This window comes from Vulpes vulpes, chromosome 3, assembly GCF_048418805.1.
Source record: "Vulpes vulpes isolate BD-2025 chromosome 3, VulVul3, whole genome shotgun sequence".
NCBI classification, from domain to species: domain Eukaryota; kingdom Metazoa; phylum Chordata; class Mammalia; order Carnivora; family Canidae; genus Vulpes; species Vulpes vulpes.
Window position 1 is genome coordinate 13025218 of NC_132782.1, and position 25008 is coordinate 13050225.

General features: G+C 37.8%; 1 protein-coding gene across 2 annotated transcripts in view; it reads left to right on the forward strand.

The window, feature by feature from the left end:
• XIRP2 (xin actin binding repeat containing 2) overlaps positions 1-25008 on the forward strand; it is a 353649-nt gene that overhangs the window by 284935 nt on the left and 43706 nt on the right. For both annotated transcript variants that reach the window (XM_072751844.1, XM_072751843.1), the window contains 2 exons: positions 18998-19158; positions 24481-24618. In XM_072751844.1, coding sequence (XP_072607945.1) covers positions 18998-19158; positions 24481-24618 — 299 coding nt within the window. The remainder of the gene's footprint in view (positions 1-18997; positions 19159-24480; positions 24619-25008) is intronic.

The window sequence follows — 25008 nt, forward strand, 5'->3', positions numbered from 1 at the left end:
TATTATGCTATTACCATTTCTTTCCATTACATTCCATTATGCTCATATATATGCATATATGTATACATACACACATATATACATACATATATGTATTTGTATGTGTATATTATCTTCTGTAAAGTCTGGTGTCACTGGTGCCTCCGTATTGTTTTCCATTTCTTTTTTTTTTTACGATTTTATTTATTTATTCATGAGAGACACAGAGGGGAAGGCAGAGACACAGGCAGAGGGAGAAGCAGGCTCCCCACAGGGAGCCGGACATGGGACTCAATCCCAGGTCCCCAGGATCACGCCCTGGGCTGAAGGCGGCACTAAATCGCTGGGCCACCGGGGCTGCCCCTCCATTTCTTTTACACTCTCCAAGTGCCTTTGGATGTTCAAATAAAGAGTGATCTTTAGACAAAAACCAGTAACCACAATATCATCCAGAATGACTTTTCTTTTTATTCTTTGGATAACATTGTGTGAAGAACCTGACACAATATTTTGTGAACATTTGTATTGAGAAAGTGCCAAACTACATTTTTATAACAACAGCAATAATAATAATGAACATAAACATTTTCTGCAGGATTGTTCTTCCATGGATAGATTTATTTTTAAAGCTCTAGGAGCTGATGTATAAAATTTCATTATTTATATCATCTTTACATTTTGATCAATCTGGATAGTTCCTATCATCAGCAATATTTCTCAAATGATGTAGAATGTTCTCTCTCCTTGTCTTTCCTCCTGCTTTTTTTTTTTTTTAAATCTCATTTCTATGAAAGACCTCTGGAATAAATTCCTTACCCCTAAAACTGATATTATCCTTAAGTTGTATGCAGTGCCCTCAGTTTACCAGAATCACAAAACACCATCTCCTAGAGCCAGAAGAGGTTCCAAATGAACCCCAGATAACACTTTATTGCGAAATTAGAAAATACTTTCAGGTGAACCCTAGTAAGTTGAACAAAGACTTTGGAACAAACTGCCTGGGTTTGAATTTTGGCTCTTACACTTACCAGTTGGATGACTTCAGGTAAATTATTTAATATCTCTGTGTCTGTTTCCTCATCTAAAAATGGAGGTACTATTAATATCTTTCTCATAGATTTGTTCTGAGGATTAAATAAATTCATATTTATAAAATGACTAAAACAATAGCACCTGGTAAGTAATGTCAATAAGCTCTTGCTATTACTGTCATTTTTATTATTATGTAATACATGAGGCTAGCACAACACAAGAACCATTATCTCTTTCCTAGAAAGCAAGATAAGAAAATAAAGTACCAAGTTTTCCTAGATGCTGAACATTAAAAAAAAAAAAAACCCACCACCCCAAAAACTGTTTAAGAGAGAAAATCAGCTACCTGAGTTATTGCTCTGTTGTTAAAGACATCCTTACCTTGCAGAGATGCACTTCTCAGCTCAAATTAAATTTCTGTCCTCTCTGGAGTTGTAGAAAGCTATTAAGAGCCCTCATTCTGTTATAATAATTCCTACTCTTGAAACTAACAACCTTCCTGTTATTCTCGATGTCAACATCACATTACTTCAAGAAATCAAACTTTTCAACTACCTTCAACCCTAATGACACCGTCTCCTTTCTGATGGAGCTGCTCCCAGCCACTTATTGGACTTTGCTATTACCTTGACTTAATTCTTAGACTCTTGAAATATAGACCATGGTTTTCTTTATTTTCCGCTAAAACTGATCTTGACCCTCAGCATAATCTTCCCATCCTCAATACATCCTGCCCACCCACCTCTCTGCTTTTCTTTGCCTCATGGCTCCGGATCTTGGATCCACTTGCAGTGTCTGAGTGAAGATGGAAGGAGAACACTCACGCAGGAGAGAGGCACTAAAAAATGGGACTTTAGGGAACAGACTCTTTATCAAGGGAATCTGAGCAGCAAAGGCAAAGAAGAATCCAACACCTGAAAAGAAAACAAAAGGCTGGGGGGCCTGGGTGGAACAGTGGGTTAAGCATCCAACTCTCAATTTCAGCTTAGGTCATGATCGCAGGGTCATGAAATGGAGCCCTGTGTTGGGCTCCCTGCTCAGGGAGGAGTCTGATTGAGATTCTCTCTCCCTCTGATCTTCCCCCTCATGCATGCACTCTCTCTCTTTATCTCTAATAAATAAATAAATCTTTAAAAACTAAGAGTGAAAGATCATGAGCCAATGAATGGTGCAATGCATCATATTTGAGGGATGATGCTAAGCTATAAACAGGAAAATAAATGGCAAGGTCAAAAGTAAGGAGGACTAAAAACAAGATAGGATTGGAGCCCGTGCTGGACTTGGGCGTGCATTTCAAACTAAGCCAAGAACAATTCAGGAGTGTTGGAGGCCTGGAGTTGAGGGCTCCTGACTCCAGGCTTCAGGAATAGCTTAAAGGAACCGTGCTAGGCCTAATGCTCATTCAGCCACAATCCCATTGTCAGCTTCAACAATACAGCTTCCTTTGACTCCCCCTCCCCCGTTTCATTTGTCCACACGTTCTTGAGCTAAATTCACCTCACCAAAAACCAATTCAACATTTTCCTGTTGCTTACAATTTTTGTTTCCATCCCGAGGCTGCCTCTCTCTATAAATAATATATAGTATAATACATATATACTAACTTCTCATCACATTCACCATTATTCCTAACAATCCAGATGTTCTCTACACTAAGATACAACTGGAAAATATGAGAATGGGAACAAGTCTGTCTGTAATACTTTTTAAGAAAGGCTATGTTGGATTTTAAAAGGCTTGGCAATGTAAAATTTGGGCTAAAATAGTCACCAGAGGTATGCACTGGGTGTAATAGAGATGAAGCCGAGAGCTGATGGAGCGTGTATGGTAAGACAAAATCAGAAGACTAGGGATGGAGCCCAGGAGACGACACATGGTTGGGCGTCAGGAATTTTTCAGGAGACTGGTCATGATAGATGAGTGTTACTTGTATCTGGTCTAAGCTACTCACCAACTCCGTACTCAGGTTTGAGATTTTATAAAGAACAATGCAGAATGCTGGGAAGCATCAACATTTTTAATTCCTCCTTCTTCTGAGATACTTTCTGTAATGACAAGTGTCAGGCTTGGTGAGGTTTATGACATTTTCCTCAGGCCCTGCGCTGCTGCTGAGTGGGACCTAGAGCTTGCTGTCACATCTGCTTTCCTTGGCAAGCTGCCAGTTCAGAAGGGCACTGGGACCCCCAGAAAACCTACTGAGGCCCTCCTCCTAGCTCTCACAAAACAAACGGGATACTGCTTGTCATTAGATGGTCCTCCAAGGAAAAATGCGTGTATATCATTTTTGTTTGCATGTCCTGCCTATACTCTTGTGCTTGGCCCACTGCGCGGGGAGGCTATTATTTTCTTCTGGACTGAACTGTGATGGAGACATGAATGTATCTGGAATTTTTTAGCTACAATACTTTACTAATTGCTTTCTGCAGATATGTAATAACAGGAGAATTTCTGGCAGAAATTTAATTTGGCTGAAAGCCTGAAGTTGACTGGTTTCACTTCCCAAGCAAACATTTTTGTGCCGTTCTCATTTTCACTTGCTCATGCGGTGTCCTGCGGAGCATTTTTGGTGATGAGCTGGATTTCATTGTGGGAGACTCACAGGTTCACAGGCAAGAAGTTTATTTTTGCTCCCTCCTGGAAGCTTTAATCCCAACTTTCACATCTCCGGGCTGCTTAAATAACTTCTGTTGCAGAATTTGGAACTTGTTTTCTACTCTTTAAAAAGAAGTAGGAGAGAGAAAGCAACAAAATCTCTCAATAGGAACCATCGAAAGATGGGCATTGAATCTTGCACTATGATTTCAAGACAAATTCATTTGGTAAATGCCTACTGATGGTCTACCATGTATCGGTCATGATGTCAGACACTACATACCTGTGAAGTTGGTTGTCTTCATCTCAACTGTCCATCTGCTTCTTCAAAATCTAAGAATTTTGGCTTCAGATAATAATAAAAATTTAATAGCCACTTCTACAAAAATGTTAGGATAGATCCCACTGCTCCTTGTTAGGGAAAGCACAAACATCATCCTTAGAAATGCTTTATATTCCTCCTACCCCAAAGGAAGGGCACATAAGGAACATTTCTGGCCACCATGTGGTACCCATCCTTCCATGTTCACAATGTATATAAGTCGATGAAGCTAACAGATTCTCTGACTGAAATCATGATAGGTACGCCCATGTAGGCAACCGTAAGAATTAAAAGATGGAAACAGATGCTGAGCTCCTCGCTAGTGGGTGATAACCTGCAGTTGTCATTCTGTGTCTAAAATTTAAAAACTAATGAAGACAACCAAAGAGATGCTTACTTTACAGTCTGAGTTCCCCCTTCCAGGTGAGTTGTCCTAATACAGCAACAGGCCAAACTAAGTTGAAATGACTTGTCCATCTGCCCAAGGCTTTTTGGTGCCTAAAAGGAATAGTGTGGGGAAGTGACTCTATTTTAAAGCTTCATGTGGAATTTTACAATAAAGCCCAATTTCTAAATTTTGAATTGCTTTTTTACATTTCACTCCCCTCAACTTCCCTCCTCTCACCTTCTCTTACACTTGAGTTTAAATACCATTGGTCTAGGAAAACTTTTGTTTGCAAGTTTTAATTAAATTCTTTGTTGTTCACAGATGTCACTGCCTTCATGTGCGTGGAAAGAGCAAGTTTTTAATCTGAATAACATTTAAAGGGTGATTTTTACACTTCACCCTTTAAAAAACAGGAGAGAAATAAGCAGCATAAACTGATGGCACACTTACAGGACTAGGTTTTGAATCTGAGAGAAAGGAAACAAATGCCAGTGCCAAATTTGTAAAGATAAATAAGTATAAATAAATTAAGGGATGATGAGACTGACTAACTATGTTCTTCATGTGTATCTTAAGCAGGGCAGACTATTAAATTACGTCCGCTCTTTGGACCGTTCCTAGTACAGGCGTATCATTAGGAAACTGACATCATCTTGTTCTTTTGAAGTTACAGTCTGCATTTATATGCAAAGGACGTGGAGGGCACCTTAATGGTGAGAGGGAGAATGACCCAGAACCTGACTGATTCCGAGTTGTGATACTTTAAAATTATTACACTTTAACTTATAAACACCCCTCTTCCCTATTTAAAAGACTGTTCAAAATCTATAGAGCATTTTCTGGTGTCCCTAACAATTATGGGGACAGGAGCCAGAAAGCATCTGGGATAGTACAAATGTTTGAACAAGATGCCGATTACCTTTCATTTTAGAGCACATTAGAAGAACCTATAGCTTTGGTGAGGAAGACGGTATCCTACATGGATTCTTAACACTCTACTGAACATTAGCCCTTTTGTCTTCCTCCTCGAGATCCAATGATTAAAGACCATATCCTTTTTACAGTGTTCATTTTCTTAGGTGGAATTTTTCTAAGCACATGACTCTCTGAGAGTCAATTCACTTCCAGAAGAGTCATAATGAGCAATATGTTACGTTATTTCAGCATTCTCTCTTTTCCCTCCATTGCTTAGGTTTTACAAATAATATTCAGTAAAGAAAGTGTAGAATTAGTGTGGGTTCCCTTCTTTGATCAAGCCTATCACCCATTAAGTTCAAAAGAAAAAAAGTATATCAAAGGATCTGTTGTTTGTAGACTTGGGCAGAAAAAGCACTTTAGACAAAGACTTAAGGTCACTGAAAAGAGTTTGTATAGATTCAGAGACCAAATTTCTGGAAGACAAAAGGCTGAAATATATTTTACTACTCAAAGAAAAAGGGTGATCAGTAGGAGAAAAGCTGCCACAGCATCAATTGCCTAAGTTGGAGTCAGAATTTTATGATTTGGACTTTCTTTTAATATCCTTTGTCACATGCTAACCTAAGGAGAGGGGTGAAAGTTGGAAAGAGGTTAAAGTATAGGGAATCCCTTAAAACAGATGCAGAAACCTCTGGCTGATCCAGAATGCAGCTGACACAGAAATGATTTAAAATGATAGTTGAGAAGTAATTAAACTGCCTGCCTCTGCTACATGCAAACAACTTAAAGGTGGGTATATCAGGGAGATGTTTCTCGAAGCTGCAGATTATGAAAGCGTCATCATCCCCCATGATATTACTGTTGCTCATGTTTGACCTGTTGAGTGCCCAACAGCATACTCAGAACTAAACAGGACAGTTAAGGGCACATGAACTAGCTTTGTATGGATTTTTACAAAGCCTCTGAGAGAAAAAAAGAAGCAGACCATTTTCAGGAAAGATAGACTCTAAGCTAGTGTGCATGAGTCATCTCCATCTATCAACAAATTGCTTTGACCCCAGGATAAAGTCACTTTTGTGTAGTCTGGAAGTCCTGATGGTTTTAGAGGTGCTGGTGGACGTTTTAACTAGTCTGTTCCTGCACGGCCTTTCCAAGGTAACGTTTGCTGCTAATCACAGACCGAGTTTGAGGACTCTCTCTCTCTCTGTGGTTGAGAAGTGATTATATTTGCTTGCCATTTCTCAAGTTCCAGCCAACAAAACAGAACAAAACGAAACAAAACACCAACAACAGAAAGAAGGTGGCATTCTTGTCACAAAGGCACTGCCCAGTAGTAACTGAGCCAGGCATGAAGGAGATTTGGAAACGGGACAGTCATAGGGAGTTTGGGCAAAGAAAAAGCAGTAATAAAGCAGTAGGAATAAAGAAGGAGTACTTGAGGAAATAAGGAGTGAGGAAAAGAAGTTATATCAAAAACGTAGCAACTCACAGAGACATGGAATAATGTAGAATGATATGAAATTTGGGGTTTTCTGGAATAGAGACTGAGAAGAAAAAGACGGGATTCAATTTAAATAGAAGGAATACTCAAAGAGGAAGAAATTCTATATTCAAACTAAATCAATATAGCGACAGTTCTACTTAGAGGTTATTTAACACTTAAAGAATGGTACTTGGTGGAGGTATTTAGGAGAAGTACTTAGCAACGCGTAGGTACCTAGCAGAGCAACTCTGGAATGGATCCCAATGAGGAAATCTAGGACCCTTCTCCTTGCCTGTGGTAGGCAGCCACGGGGCAGCAGAGATGTAGAGAGTGACCCCATCCTTGCCACCTGGCTGGTCCAGACCAGGGTTTGCTGTGCCATGACCACTGCTCAGAGGCTGCATAAGGAAATGAAAAATGTTAAATAACTGAGTGATAGTTTCATGATTTTACCTACATTGCATAGAAGAGAGAGAAATATGAGGAATGTTTTTTGGGGGAAAATAGAATCAATCTGTCCCTATCATGTGATATACTAGGGTGATTTCTATGAACTTTACATTTTCAGAGTACAACTTCATTGCTCACTGGTGAAAAGATGGTGATTCATCAGTATTCAAATATACATCAATATTCAGTCTTGGCACTTTGAATATCACATACATTGAGTTAGTAATTTCTTCTCCTTATAGATTTTCCTCATCTCTGTAGTCATATGAGTAGGATATGCCAACTTCTTTGCCTCACTCTCAACGTGTAGTTATCCATTCCTTCATGACCTATTGTGTTCTCCTTGTTTCAGGAAACATGGTAGATATCTGATTTATAAGGAGGAATGGAATATCCTTACAGAAGGCTTTAGGTTTAGGTGGATCAGAGTCAAGCCCTATCCTTTTCACTTACAACTTTAAGCCTTGAGAAATTTCATAACCTTTCTTATCCTCTGACTTGTATTGATTCAGATTATCTGCATGATCACACTTAGGAGATATAATAACACATAGAGTGGAAGCTAGTGAGTATTTATTATTACTATGTGCAAGATATTATGTAAACTCTACTTTTATAAGATTCCCTTCAGGCAGTCACAGGTTCTGTTATCATGCTCATGATACAGGGAAGAAGAAAGAGGCTTAGAAAGGTTAAACAATTTGCTTAAAGTAAAAAATGAGTGCCAGAAATAGGTTAAATAGTGGGTTTGCTGGGTCCAGAGTGGGTGTTTAATCTGCATGTGGGTCTGCCTCCTGATGGATGAGAGCCCAAGACAGAGCCCAGAGTAGAACAGGTTTACAAAATTAACTTAGCTCTACCCTGGGCTGGAGGGACTTGCTTTTTGGTGGAAAGTGACAGAAGTTGGGGCAGGGCTGGGGGGCAAGAAACTCAAGGATACACTAAAAAGTAACGTCATACAAATAGAAGCATTGCCAGAGAGCGACTCACTCACTGCCTGGGTTAAGTGGGAGAAACCTGAAGGGAAATGGAGCCTCATGGTAGGTTACCCGCAATGTAGGTAGGTAGGTAACCCCACTAAATAGGATTTGGCTTGATCCATCTTAATTTATTCCATCTTGATATAAATAAATGTGGTTTGGAGGGGGTGGGAATATGGTGTGTATGCCACCAAGTTCCTCAAGAGTCTCCTCCTTAGGAGGGCCGCATTTGGTGTATCTTCAGACAAGCCAACTTCCTTAGCAGGACCAGCCATCTGGAAGCTGGTTTTATTCAGAAGTCAGCATGCTGAAATGATGCAACCTGTTGTATTTCTGTTTTTAGAGATAAGGCCAGATCAACGCTTCTTAGAATACTGTATTTCTTCAGGATCTCTCTGGTGGTTTTTTTTTCTTCTCTCTTCAAGTAGAGTAGGGCTGAATATAATTCATGCCCAGCCTTGAGCACTGTGCTTGGCCCACAGTAGATGGGCAGTGGATATTTATTGAATGCATGACTAAAGCCTTAAGAAGAGAGTTTACCAAATACCTTTACTGTATATCTCAGATGCAGATTTAAACAAAGAGGATACTGTGATGAGAGCCCGATACCAATTCCCATGTTGGAGCGGAATAGATCAATAGAAAATTTGGGCAGTGATCCTTGCTTTGCATTTCTCTTCCCTTAGAGTAAGTCCCTATCTCTACTTGCTTGAATGGATACCTAAACCTGTCTCCAGTTTGATCTCTGAAGTGACCAAGGGAATATAATTGAAGAATTTGCTTTCATTTCTAATTCTAAACTCAAACTTATGAGGATGTAAAAAGAGCCAATTAGAGTCACAGATATTCAACTTTATTGGTTTCCCTTTGACATATGCCTACATGCACTAAAATAAATGTTTAGAAAGGATTTGTCTATAGATGTTTAGGAAGCAGAAAGGAGGATTCATAAGCCTCAATTAAAAATGCTCTTTCTAATAAAATGTTATATCTCAATTAAAAATATTCACATAAGAGACTGTGTAGATAGAGTTGAATAAGTAGCTCAGAAATACCTGAACTCAATTCTGGACTCAGCCACTTATTATATGATTTTATCTTTTGAGTGTCACTTTCTTCATCAGTTAAGTGGAAATACCACCTATCAGATATGGTTGCTGTAAAAATTAGATGTAAATGTAGATGAATCAGAGTATACGTAAAATACTTAACACATAATCAATATTCATTAATAGACAGTTATCCTTGTTATAATGCAATATAAATTTGATTATGCTAGGGGAATGTCTAACAAGAGACTTATGTTGTAAAAATATGCACCATCGATAGGCATTTAATGGTTCTAATTTATTTGACCATTTCAAAGAAATTTAAGTCATTCTATTCAGTTATTGATTTTTGTAACTGAGCAATTCTTTAACTAAACTGAACAATTAATTTAAAAATATTTAATAGCAATATGATTAAATTTCCAAATATTCCCAAGCTGGAAATATTACTATACTGATAATTATCTAATTTCTGACTAAATTCTATTCATTCATAACTGCTTTAGTACAAGAAGTACTTTTGTGAGGTGATAGGAGCTGCAGAAAACAGGACGAGTCTATATGACAATATGTCATTACAATTAGAGATGGCAGGTCTCTTACCCAGAGAGCTTAAAATCTCAATGGACATTTAAACCTAGTCTTATCTATAAGAAGATGGATATTTTGGTGGGGGGGGGGGGCATAAGGAATAACTTTAAGGATGTTTCTATCACAAGGTGCTTTGTATATATCAATCGCTGTGATTTGGGAGAACTGGAACTAATATGATTTAGAAAGAATCCACCCTGTGGTGATATCTGACTTGGGCAGTGCATGTGGGTGTACATGAGATGTTTGCATTTGTTTCCTATTGCTGCTGTAGCAAATTACCATAAAAGCAGTAGTTTACAATGGCACAAATTTGTTATATTGCTGTTCTGTAGATCCAAAATCCAAAAGGGGTTTCACGGGACTAAAATCAAGGTGCTGGCTGGGCCAAGCGCTTTCCAGAAGTTCCAGGGGTAAATCTTGCTTTCTTGCATTTTCCAGCCTCTAGAAGCTGCCTGCATTCATTAATTCGCGGGACCTTTCCTCTACTTTCAAAGCCAATAATATAGAATCTGCACTGCCCTCCCACTCCCTCACCTTCACCCCTATCTCTGCTTCTGTCTTCATCTCTCCTTTCAACTGTGGCTCTCCTGCCTCTCTTTTTCATTTATGAACATCCTTGAGACTACTACGTGGAACCCACCTGGATAATCCAGAATTATCTCCCTACCTCAAAACCAGTAACTTAATCACACCTACAAAGTCTCTTTTGCCAACAAGAATAATGCATTCACGGATTCTGAGGCTAAGGATGTAAACATCTTTGGAGGACCAATATTTTGCTTACAAAATTGCTGAATTTTGTCTTCTTCCTCTAACAGGCAACTAGAAATATAAGATCTCTTCCAGTATCTGGTGAACTGGGAGAGTACTGGTTAGGGAAGAGTTGGTAAGGAGGCAAGAACTAATTCTTTTTATTAGCCTGAGAGATTATCTATTTTTGTTAAGGTATAAAGCATGGTAATCAGATGAACAAATGGATTTTGAGGAAAGTGAAAAGTGTACATACAACAACGTAGAGCATTTGGAGGGAATAAGACTATAAGGAGGTTAAAAGATTGAATCTGGTTCATTCTGCCCATATGCTGGATGGATGCCACAGTACAGTTTTTGTGCTGTCATGGCATACACTTTCATTCAGTTTACTCTTTGCCCTTCCTCTCTCTGTTTTTTTGTTTTTAAGAACTGTAAATTAATGTGAGATTGTGTTATATACTTACTCTTTCATTTTATTTTCCATCTATTTCTTGGTTTTATAATATTCAAATGAATTAAAATATATAAAACTCAAATTGATTACAAATTGAGGTGCCTGTGTGACTCAGTTGGTTAAATGTCTGAGTCTTGATTTTGGCTCAGGTCATGATCTCAGGGTCCTGAGGTTGAGCCCCTCATCTGGCTCTGCACTCGGCACGGAGCCTACTTGAAATTCTGTCTCTCTTTCTCCCTCTGTCTTTCCCCCTGCTCTCTCTCTCTCTCTCTCTCTCTCTCTCTCTCTAAAATAAACAAATAAAAATCTTTTTTAAAAATGTGATTATAAATTTGACTTGGCAGCAGCATTCTGAATGTTTAAGAGAGATGAATTTTATTATTAGCTGAGGGATATGCAGATATTAAGAATTATAGAAAACTTATTCATGCTAATGGCTGTGAGCCAATGCTATGTCCATCGGTATGATATCCTGTTCACAGATCTGAACTGGGTTATAGATCATATATTTAGATTTGATGGAATTTAGTCCATCACTCGCCCAATTGAGTTCTAAATCAATTTCCCTGAGTACTAAGCAGTTTACTTCTTTATAATGCATCCGAAATGCAATAGCAAGGCTATGGATGTGTCACTGAAAGTGCATTCGCCTGCTTGAAGCTGATATCTGTGTTTGCGTCAGCTTTGTGGGCTTCCGCATGGCATGCCAGCTTTCTGCCTGGCTCTTAGTTGGGACTAAATAAAGATTTCTTGGATTGACTTTAGAAAATTTGAAAGAAAAAAATCATTAAATTCTCTTTATTTGCTCAAGACTTCAAGTTACTATTAAACCTTAGAATTTCTTTTGAGTCATAAGATAGCTGAGTTAGCTATCTAGGACTATTTTTTATGTTTTTATTGTATATACAACATGAGTCAGGTCACAACAGAAAAAGGCATCTCTTTGTTGTTTGAAGTTTCCTTTGTCTACTTACTGGGAAGTGATTATTTGGGTTTTGGACATGTGCATTCCTTGAGAAGCAGCACTGACTTTGAAAGTCACAGAACCTGAGCCAGCCTGTGTGGCTTTCCCTTCCAGCTCAAAACCTCACCAGGCACTTCTCCTTGAGCAAGTTTTGTGACCTTTCTGTGTCTCCATTTCCTTATCTGTAAAATGGAGATAAAAAATAAAAATAGTCTCTACCTCATAGGGTAGTTGAGAGCACTAAATGGATTAATGTCTGACACATAGAAAACACTTCATATATATTTGCTATTATATTTTTACTTGAGAAGATATTTTACTTTATGCTTTTTTATGCTTAGAAAGTCCAACTGAAATAATTTTCTACTTCTCTGAAGATTTTTCATCATTTTAAAAAACATTGAGCTCTCTACTCCATCTAATACTCTGTAACATGCCATGAGGTGAGGAACCATTGCATGTTTTCCACAAAATCATTACCCAACTTCCCCAACATGACTCATAGGTAACGCTGCTGTCTCATGCCATTGGTCTTCCACAAACTCATGTGGCCACCTCCTTCATGTTCCAGTACAGATGTTCTGCTTCTCAGGATGCTTTTCCTGACACCTGCTTGGTGACACGCCAGAGTGGATTATATCCTCCCCTGTAGACTCCCAACCCAGCTGGTGCAAACCCATTAACTCTTGGGTTATAAGTGCCTGTCTTTCTTTCCAACTAGACTGAAAACTCAGGAGCAGAGTGAATGTGTCGTGTTCTTGCTGTAGATAAACCAAGAGTTGTTTAATGATAATGAAGAAATATATTAAAGAAGCCGTCTTAATTATATAATGTGAATTATTTCCTTTTGAAATTTTATGTGGTAAAGATGGAGGGAGATATGTGAATGGCACCCACAGCAATTAGATTCCCATAAAGTTCTCATTTTTCTGGTTATTGATGGTGTTTCTATGTTTCTGTACTGTGCTAATCCTCATGTAGAGGCCTACAGTGTTACAGCTTCTTGGTCAATTAGCATCTTCCAACTGCTGATGGCCCTCTATCTCATTTAGTACACTTTCTTTGTCTTTAATGATATTTTGCATGAAAAGAATATAGCCATGATGACTTTTCTTCATTTTATATTTGCCTATTACATTTTTACCCAACGCTTTCTTTTTAAATGTTGTGTCTTGCTTTAGATTTATTTCTTGGAGGTTGCATATGGTTGGATTTATTTGTTTGTCTTTCAGTGTGGAGTTTGACCTCTGTTTATTCTTATGACTGCTACATCTGATCTTATTTCTACCTTCTTGCTTAGGTATTATATGTTAAGGCCCTTTGTTTTCTTTTCAGCTGACTTTTGTTACATGGACCGTCTTCTCACACAAGTACCAACTTGGATTCATACAGACTCTAGCTCACAGAACTAAAACTCCAGTAACCAGTAACCAATTTTCTGATTCCTTTTAGTATTCAGTGTTATAAAGAAGACATCTAAGGATGTCTGAATTTTGTTTCCTCACTGCAGAAACTCTTCATATATCTAGATAATTGCAGAATTTTTCTCTCTCCTTGTATTCAAGTTTTACAAGGATTTACTGCTACATCGGTGTTTCAATTTTAATTTTACTTCTAGATTATGATAATATTTTAAATCTATGCCTAAATTTTATTTTCAGCAATTTTTCTTCTAATATATCTTATTTGTTCTGCCTCTCCCCATCCCCACCCAGCCTCTCACTGCAATGCTATCAACTTACAGTTTGGATTTTGTGCTCTGTTCTCTGAAATTTCCTTTCACATTACTGTTGATGTTAGTGATGTTCTCTTCCACAGCATATATTATTCTCTTTACTGCCTTCAGTGTGTATTTTAACTCTTCTATAAACATTAATACCCCTAGTTCTTTTCTCATCTCTGACAGCTTTCTTTCCTCTGATTTTTACCTCGGCCAGGTGCCTGTTGTAAAATCAGACACAGCTAATATCAGGTTTGCAACAAGCAAGTGGTTGTCAATGAAATGCAGAGGTCAAAATACCTTTTACTTCACTTTAATTACTTCCACATAATCCATATTGGATAGGCAAAAGAGAAAAAAAATTCACAAAAATCTAAGACAGTTTTGAAGCACTGGTGTTTAATATCTACCTTTCACCCAGTTATATCCATTATAATATTGTTAGATGGTCATCCTGTCTATAAATCTTTATCTACTGCTACAGTTCCTAGATTTTGAAAGTTAGAAATATTTACATTTAGAAAATGTGTTGAGATGGAATCTTGCTTTATAAATAAGATCATTACAGAGCATTTGACTTTGTGAACTGTGCCACACTGGGTATTTTTCTGAATAGACATTTTTCTAACTCTAACTGTATTTTTGAGCAACTCACTGATCCCAGCCCTATGGTATCAAACCAGTGAACTTTACTTCCAAATTCTTACTCTATGAAGACCTTAGGATCATATATACAATTTATTACTTCAGATTTCTAGACAATTATTTGTTTAATAGGAAATGAAGATGGATTTGTTATTTGTCAATGTTGTAAGAACATATCCTTTTATAAACCGCTGAATTCCAAATTTAAAATTTCCTGAACAGCTAGTTAGAAGAATGGCTCATAATGAATTCTTTTGAAATGTCTGTTAATATTAATCTGTGCATATTTCTAAGAATTCTTTCCTTGATAATAGAAGTTGTGAAATTAGAAAATCCCAGAGTGCATTAATTACATTGACTATTCCTCATTGTTTTCTATATCTGACTTCTTAGAGCTATTATTTTACTCCACAGAAACACAGAAGGGTGACTATTCATGCAGTCCTTCTGTGACTGACTACAGGCATGTGAATAATTGGTCAGGAAAGGAAGAGCATTCTATCTTATATTGTACTACTTTGCTTTTTAAAAATTCCTTAAACATGGACTCTCCATTAAAAGTAAAATTCAGGAAGGCATAATGAGTTTTATAACTGGGCAAATTTTATTGATTGATTTAGTTACTTTTCAAAAACTACAGAAAAAAAGAATATATTTTGAACTCAAGAGGGTAGATCTGTAGTCACACAATCTCTCATGATTTAAGAAAATAGAAACATATACATACACTTAACATCCATATATATATGTATATACACGCAAACATAAGTATATAGAAGTAGACATAATTTAGAGCTATCTGTGGTATATTACAAAAAATAATAATATAAATCTTTTCCCGGGATCCCTGGGTGGCGCAGCGGTTTGGCGCCTGCCTTTGGCCCAGGGCGCGATCCTGGAGACCCGGGATCAAATCCCACGTCGGGCTCCCGGTGCATGGAGCCTGCTTCTCCCTCTGCCTGTGTCTCTGCCTCTCTCTCTCTTTGACTATCATAAGTAAATAAAAATTAAAAAAAAAAATCTTTTCCCTAAGAACTTCAGAATTCTTCTTTTAAAAGACATTCTTACCCTTAATATGTAATCATTTTCATGATAACAGATTATATTTTTTAGTATTTTATTTTCTTTCAAAATGCTTCCTTACATGTTCTTTCTGGTTTATAGGATTTCTTCTGTTAAGCAAAGAATGAATATTTTGGGTGGATTAGCAATTATTTTCTCATCAGAAAACAAAAGAAAACATTTTATATTTAGGGTACAATGGAATCTATGTCCAGCTATGCCATTAACTTTAGAGATTTGGGAGAATTCACTGAACGTCTTTGGATTTTAATTTACTTACTTACACAATGACTTGTCCCTAAACCCCAGAGACAAATCAGTTCTAGTACAAAATCTTGCAATAATATTTATAATGTTTTCTAACAGAAATAATAATTCAAAAAGTTCATTTTTCCCTTTTTCACAGACCACGTTAGACTTATGGCATGTTCTTTCACAGTCTGATTTCCATACTTACAGGTATGCAAAATTTTCCCTATTTTTCCATAGGTATTTTGTGACAAGAGCATCTTTACTTGTTCTTCTATGTCACCTAAACTCATTTCCCACTGTTCTCCAACCTCAGTATCAGTCAAGCCTTCTGAAATAGCACAGTACCAGGTCAGGGGACCAATGTCCCTGTCTCCTTCTCCACCTATCCCTAAGAAAGGGACTTTCTAGAGCTTCCTTCCTGAGTGGCACAGTTGGTTGAGCATCTGACTCTTGGTTTTGACTTAGGTCATGATCTCAGGGTCATGAAATCAGGTCCGAAGTAAGACTCCACACTCAGCATGGAGTCTGCTCGAGATTCTCTCTCTCCCTCTGCCTCTCCCCATTCTCTCTCCTAAATAAATAAATCTTAAGGAAGGGGGAGGCTGTCTTATCAACTAAAAAGTTATATCAGGTGTCATCAGCATCAAGGTAGGAGCAGATAGATACATCACCTTATAGTACACTGGGCAAGAAACATCACCTTGTTTATCAGGTGAAGCAATGGATTGACATTGGTTTAGAAGGCTAGGAAACCAATATGGACGCATCTTGTTAACTCAAGGTAAGTTTTCTACTTTATGACTACCTGTGTAGGCAAACTTATTGATGGGAAGGAGAGAGAAATTAAAATATAATGTCTTTTCTTTGTCCAAAATGAAAGCCCACAAGGTGATAGAATCCAAATCTCTTAATAATCCAAACATTGATTTCCTGACCATTAATCTTGGGCAATTCCCAGTAGGATGAAAAATGATAAAAATCAAATATTTTAAAAATAAATACCACTGCAAATTTTAGCAAAAATAAACTGCTGACTTTCTGTTAAGATAAATAAGAAAATGACGTCTTTTCATGAATGATATACAAAATGAAATTTATATTTTAATGTGGAGAAACTTTAGAGAATCATGTCCAATAAAATCTATGTAGTGATCACTCACAAAAAAGTAATAGTACAATTGAATAGAAACTGAATCCATCTGTAAAGATAGATAGCCCACAGGGTAAAACAGAGATATATTTTCTTTATCATGTGAAAGACTTGCAGTGGTATGTGAGAATGTCTTTTATCAAAATCAACTGGAGGAATGTACTTTTGTATGGATATGAGGTTTTGAATGACAGGTGAATTTCAAAAATAACTGACACTTATTATGAACAAGTCAATGTTGTACAATCATAGCATGTATATATCACAACTTTGTATTCCTGTACATTTTGTGGGGTTTTTTGAGAGCATGTTAAGTAAGAAAAATAAATACAATTTTAATCGAAATATGTGAAAATGTTTATTTGAATAAGAAGTTCCTATGGGGGATCCCTTGGTGGCACAGCAGTTTAGCGCCTGCCTTTGGCCCAGGGCGCGATCCTGGAGACCCAGGATTGAATCCCACGTCGGGCTCCCGGTGCATGGAACCTGCTTCTCCCTCTGCCTGTGTCTCTGCCTCTCTCTCTCTCTCTGTGTGTGACTATCATAAATAAAAAAAAAAAATTAAAAAAGAAGAGTTCCTATGGAAAACCACACACACAGGGAGCCAAAAAATTGATTTTTAATTTTTTTCTGGGTCACAAAAGTTGTTCTTATCTGCTATTTTATATATAAACTTAAAAGAAACTAAAAATCAGGGTACCTGTGTGGCTCACTGGTTGAGCATCTGCCTTTGGCTCAGGTCATGATCCGGGGTTCCCATAGGGAGCCTGCTTCTCCTCTGCCTATGTCTCCCCGTCTCTGTGCGTGTCTCTCATAAATAAATAAGTAAAATATTTAATAAGAAAACTAAAAATAGAAAACAATGGTTCAGTGTAGGAGCTGGGGGAGGAGATAGGAAAAAGAGGAAAGGGAAGGAAAGAGCTTGGTTATCTGTCACTTGAGATTGTTTGGGCCTTGGTTTACAGTGGTTAAATCAAGCCAATCCAAATAACAAATACATGGAAGAGCCCTATTCTATGAGTTCCCGAAACTACGAGTACTAAAGTGAAAGGCAGGGGGTGTATGAATGAGCTCTGAATATACATGTATGCATGTATGTATCTATATGTAGATATGTACCATACACTGATTGGTCCCAGAAGGAGCCCTTGCAATGATTTCGGAATTAGATTTCTTTAAGAGTGAATAGTAAACCATCAGGCAAAGTGATAATAGCAAAGAATACTAGATCAAATAAGAAATCTGGTTTTGAGACCAGCTCTGGTCTAAAGAGAACTAAACCATGGAGAACCCTTGTCTTCCTTTCACATAAGGGAACATTTAGGCATGTTTCCATATGCCTAAAAGGAGCTGGCTAGATTAGGTTAGACTATATGATCTTTAAGACCTTTCTGTTTCTAACAACTGTTATCCTGTGATCAGTCAGTCAGTCTTTCACTCTGTTTCCAAACATGTAATTCCTATTACCCTGTATTTTTGTCAGGTAGATGGCTTAAATGGGAAAATATCAGGCCATCTGAAATGAGTGACTGACAAAGCTTTTTCTAACGGTACTATTATTTCTTTCTCATGTAACACATGTCTCTGTGAATAAAGCCACAGTCTATAATTCTCATGGCAATCATTTATTTTAGCTACACCTATCTCCTCGAGTGTTAAGAGGTGGAGAGAGAACCAAAGAGCAATTTTTAGACTTGCTTACGATTTAGTCCACCTATCAAATCTGTCTCTAATTAATTGTGTGATCATGGGAAAGTTTTCTAACCATTCTTGACTCTCTATGGTCTTATCTATAAATTTCAGAAAAGAATAGCACCTACCTCATGAGGTTGTTAGAAAAGTAAAGGAGATAGTGCTCTCACAGCATTTAACCTAAATTCAACCCCCGGTGCCTCAGGAAAGTTCATTATTAACATCATGGAGCTCTTAATAACTATTTTTCATCAAAAAAATCATAGGAGTAGGAGTGGAGACGGTATTTTTGCTTGGCATTCACATGAGCATATGCTCCTATACAGGCATTTTGTAGCTTTGCTTGAAAGCTTGAAGAAAAGAGAGTGACTGTGGGACATTGAAAACCCAGTGCTGTGAAATGTTGCAGTCTGTTTTATGAGAGCAGATATTTAAAATGCCTTTACTGTTCATAAGCTGATGCTATTTTCTTTTCAAAGCCTGAAACACATATCTGAGCATGCTACGTTTGTTTTCAGTGACTGTTGGCCCTAATAAGCCTGCGAGCGGATCTGCAGAGGAGGGTGCAGCACAGAGCGAGGCCGTGTCAGACCTCCAGGAAGCGGTGTCCTTGAAGGAGCGGATGGCGAGGTACCAGGCAGCTGTTTCCAGGGGTGACTGCCGCAGCTTCTCCGCCAATGTAAGCTGCTCCTGGTGGTTCTGGGCTTTCGGTCTGCCCTTCACACACCCTCCTTCCACTGCAATACACTGGGCAGGGCGATAAAGTACAGAAAGCACAGACATAGCATGAATCAAAGTCAGAGGATGTGAGTTGAAGCTTCAGCACTGCAACTTATTCTCTGTGTGATCTTGGGCTACTATCTGAACCCCTCTCTGAGCTTCAGTTTGCTTAACTGAAAAATGGGAATAGCCATCTACCACAGAGGGTCTAAGGGGGAAGTCAAAGAGACAATTTACGTGGAAACCATAAGGCAGGGTATAAATGTGTTATTATTGCCATCATTATCATTTAACCTATAGCTATTCTCCTCAGGAAGGTTGGGAATTAATTTCAGATTTTAATAATGTGGGTCTGCATGCCGCCCTCTTTGGTCTCATGTATAGTTCATTTAAATTCACTGGCAGTATAATTTTTTTTTTTTTTTTTGCTTTTCTCATTTCTCTGTATGCACTAAATCCATTAGGAGTAGCTTAATCAACATAGAAATGAGGGAGATTAGCAATGTAGGCACTCTGCTAAACCAATTATGATTATAGGAAACAGCAGGATTCAGTAGGACCACCAATTTTTAGAGCCAAAGCATAATAAAGTCATATTCAAAAGAATTTGTTGGGTTCCATCATCTGTGGCCTTCAATCCACAGGGTTTGATGAGTCATTTTATTAGTAGCAGCTTTATAGCTTAATGGAATATAAGGATACTCTTTTATAATTATAATCTCCAAATTAGCAAAGTTGTTCATTTAACCAAAAGAGAAAGAGAGGGAAAGAATAGTCAAGAAGGGTGGTGTTCTAAAATAGCTACTCTTAACATTCTTCTTTACAAATTATTTAGAGACAAGGCTGACTGTGCCAAACTCATTAACAATATTGTAATTCCAAATGACATTTAAGTTTTTACATAGTCATTAAAATCCATTTTAGATGCAGCGTGGATTTTGAATGAATGTACAGAAATCACAGAAGTAGCTAGCTCTCTTCCAAAATAAATAGTATCACTTCAGCGCCTCCTGCCAGTCTTCTTAGATAGCACCCCCTGCTGGATCATTAAGGAACTTTACTACAAAGTAGTGTTTTAAATTGGAGAAAAGATTCTTGGGGAAACAGATTTTGAAAGTACAGAGCAAGAGATGGGTTATTTAGTACACAGTTTTTTAAATATAGGAACACTTTGACTTTTTCAGGCAGTAGGAGAATACACCATAAGACAATTTTTTTTTTTAAGATTTCATTGATTTGTTCATGAAAGACATAGAGAAAGAGAGGCAGAGACACAGGCAGAGAGAGAAGCAGGCTCCTTGCAAGGAACCCAATGTGGGACTCGATCCCCGGACCCCCGGATAATGACCTGAGCCAAAGACAGACACTTAACCGCTGAGCCACCCAGGTATCCCCATATGACAAAATTTTATTTATAATGTGCTAAAAAGAAAATATTTAAATTGGGCCCTAAGAAAACTAAATTATCCCCACTATATAATACAAAAACAAAATGTTAACACTATTATGAAGATAACCTACATATAAGGAATTTAGTAATCTTTCTCTTCTCCTGCCCATTTGCAGGCAAAACAAACTGAGGGGAAGTGACTTACAGATCATGCATTACTGACAAAGCCAGCCTAAATTCCTGGTCTCTGGACTCCTGTCCTCTTTTTTACTGAATTCAGCTGCCTCCTCTCTCATACAAGAAAGCATCTGTGGCCCAACAAATGCCTTATTATTTGGTTTAGCCCTAAGTTAATATTGTGTGAGAGGGGAGGAAGAGCACATATATTATCTCCAAGAAATCCTGGTTAATGTCTAAAGAAAAGCAAAATAACTGCCTCACTGCCTTATCTGGTCAGATGCATCAAATGTCTATTCGATTATGAAATCATGGAAACTGCCTTTGACAACATTTCTATTTACACAAATAACCCCAGTATTTTACATGTAAAATCTGGAGGTCTCTGATTTGGCCCCAAATTGAATCCATTATATTTCAGTTGCATTGAGATCAGTTTCTCCTGGTCCTAGCCTCAGCCGGATGGCATTTGGTTGAACCTAAATAAAAGTCATGCCCATGGAAAGGCAGTGGTCTGCAGGAGCGTCCTAGAAAAGGAGGAGGTAACATTTGTTAAGCAGTAAATTAAGATGCCAGATTGTGCTGGCGATTTTATTTCCGTTATCTTTTTTAACACAAGGAATATGTGGAAAACATAGTGTTATTCTCAGTTTAATAAGAAATGAAACTTGAACTCTAGTCCAAGGTTTTAAGTGTTAGAACTGGGGATTAGAATCACTATTTGGTCAACTCCTCAAATTATGTTATTTCTCCTATGCCCAAGGACCCAAGGACAGTTCTTTATAATGAAAGTAGATAACTGTGTAATATAATTACCTTATTATCAAAATAATTTAATATTAAGTTGGTCCTGTGTTAAGTATTTAAATTAACTTGTTAATAAAATGACTTGGGCAGTCCGGGTGGCTGAGCGGTTTAGCACCGCCTTTGGCCCAGGGTGTGATCCTGGAGACCCGGGATCGCGTCCCACGTCAGGCTCCCTGCATGGAGCCTGCTTCTCCCTCTGCCTGTGTCTCTGCCTCTCCCTCTCTCTGTGTGTCTCTCATGAATAAATAAATAAAATCTTTAAAAAATATAAAAATAAAAATAAAATGACTTAATTATTATGGGCATACCATTAGATTTCAAATCTTATTTCTGAGTCCAAGAATAAAAAACATTAAATAGCGATAAATATAAAAACGCTTAACACAAAGCAACCCATTATATGGTCATTTACAATAACATGGGTTGAAATGTATAGCACATGGGGCAAAACAAGGCAAAGTCACAGACAAGCCCTCCATCTGAGCAAGGAAACATCACTCCAGCTCGTGACCACAGGCTGCTCCTTGAGCAAGTCCTGCCATCCCACATATGTAAATCTCCATTTACAAGCTGCGCTGAATAAAGACACTCTATCACCACCATGAAACTACAGCTCAAAGGACTTCCTCACTTCAGTGGGTGCACAGTGGGTGCACAGCCATAAGGGTGTAATAGCAGCAGTACTGGTAAAAATAATTAACTATATGCATTTTTGCATATGCCATATGGTCTGATTCCAAAGCACAATGCTAAAGGGAAGGAGTGGGTATATTTGGTTTTTTTGTTCACTTGGTAGATTGGTAGATGAGAAGCAACATATTTGGTCTAGGAACTGATATTTTTGTGAAAATGCACTTACTAGGAAAGTATTTAGTCATTGCCATAATTACTGAGGCTTGCTAGATTAATTTGCACGTGATTTGGACATTGTTTATAGTTGTTACAAAGAGTAGGCTTCTTAATAATTGCCTTAATTTCCATAATTTAGTACTCACATGTTATCTACATATGATCAATCGAGGAACGCCATTTATGTACATTAAATGTTAGGGGAGGGTACAAGAAATCTTGTGGCCTTAATTCACCCTTTCCCTTCTTTATCCTAAATTTCAAAATAGATGCCACACTTTCTCATGACTTTAACACATATCAAATGGCAGTAACTGACCAGGATTTCCTTTTGAAATTTGTTGCAAGATTTGATGGTATATATATCTAAACCATATAAGTGTACATTCTCATCCCTTCTTCTCATGAAGCAAATATTCATACTTATAAATATCGGACAGTGCATGGAATTGTGGAAAGGTTATGAATTTGGAAAAACATCCACTTGAGTTTGCTAGTACTTCAGATAATCTGGAGTATTAATTCATTCTCCAGTATTTTAGAATATGGGAAACCCCAAGATCATAGTTGTATTTTTAGGATCTGTTTGAGAAACTATATGCTGGGTAATGATTTCATGATCCCAGGAGTTTCCTATCCATGATAGGGGAACTTCGGCTCACGGCCATCCAGTTACCTTCAGGTCTCAAGGCTTCAGGGTTATGTCAGGACTGGGCCAGACCTCAGGAGACCTCCTGCGATTTGAAGGGTTGCTGAATCTCTTCCCAGTTTTAAGCGGTCCTAGAAGCTTCCTGGAGGAGGGCTGGTTGGCATGAGGCCTGTTTGCTTGAGAGTTGTCATCCCATCTGGGCTTGAGTGCCTGCTGGGCTGGGGAGAGTGTTGAATCATCAAACCAAAGTCCTTACGTTACTGCACTTCCCACAGGGGCATAAGATCTGACCAGGCTCCTCGGGCTTTTCAAGTTGCTCCAAATGAAGCCTATTGAATCAGGCTTTCTGTTCTCCAAAATGCCAACAATAGCCTAGAATGCTTCTAACCTTAAACCTTCTAATCTAAGTCCTGGGGTATGCCAACCCTGGAGTGGTTGTTGCTTTGCTTGTCCTTTCATACTAGTGATTAAGGCAGAAGCAATCATGAAGACAGATCCTGGTTCAAATTCCAGCTCCTACTCACACCCAGCAATGAGAACTTAATAACTTGCCTTACTTGCCCAAACCTCAATTTCCTCATTTTAAAATGAGAGTAAATGTCCATATCTCACAGAATATGGAGAAACGTCAAATGACAAGATACATGTAAACACACAGAAATCACTCAGCTCTAGTATTAAGTAGTTGTTACTATTACTGATATTGACATTTTCATATAAGAGGGGCTTATTTTATTCATCTTTAGTGATTCAAGTACATTTTGAAATGAGTCAAATGTTTTTAATATTCTTTCTTAATAATGTGTTGCTTATGTAGACATTTGGAATTTTAATGACAACCTTACTGCGGGTTAAAATTGAGTCCATTATTCTAATTTCTACTAGTTTGTGTGTATTATTAGTGAAATAGATTCTACAGGTTTAATCTCTAAATATCAAAACCTATCTGAGGGGATCCCTGGGTGGCGCAGTGGTTTAGCGCCTGCCTTTGGCCCAGGGTGCGATCCTGGAGACCTGGGATCGAATCCCATGTCAGGCTCCTGGTGCATGGAGCCTGCTTCTCCCTCTGCCTATGTCTCTGCCTCTCTCTCTCTCTCTCTCTCTGTGTGTGTGACTATCATAAATAAATAAAAATTTAAAAACAAAACAAAACCTATCTGAGATAAGAATTAACTCAATATTTTGAAGCTCTTCCTGACTTTATATCAAAGACTGATAAATGAGAAAACAACATGGAGAGATTATTTTTTATTAAGGTTTTCTGTAAAGGCCTACTGAAATAATTGCATATGTTCATATTTTTTAATATACCACCCATCAATAATTGTCAACTATAAAGCATAATAGCTTGTAAATCCCATCTTGAGCAGATATAAAGCTGAATTTTCCTTTTCCTTAAATTGTCTTAGATAATGGAGGAATCCAGAATGTGCACAGTGCCTGGTGGTTTGGCCAGAGTGAAGAAACAATTTGAAAAGGACAAAATTGCTTCTTCCTGTAATACCTTGTCTCAGTACCAATACCAGCACGAGAAAAGATCTGAACAGGTAATGCTACTGCAGGTAATGGATAAATCACGTGTGGTATAAGTGTTCTCATTTCAGTGCCAATTCAGAAAGCCCCCTATTCGGTGGTACATTTATTTTCATTACTCATTAACAAATATTGTAATTTTAAGATGCTTTAGAAAATCATCTTTAAAGCATACCAATGTATTGATTAACTTATTACTTGGAGCATTTTGTCATATTTCTAGGGAACCATGCTGGAATATTTTTCTTCTCAGCTTCTAATGTTTCAAGCATAAATGAAAATTAAATAGCCTCGGTTAGTCAACAGGTAAATAGAAATGTTGAGAGCCACATTTATATTGAGCCTCTGCTTCTAGGCTATAATTCATGATAACCTCTGTGCTGGTTGTTTGTATAGATTAACTG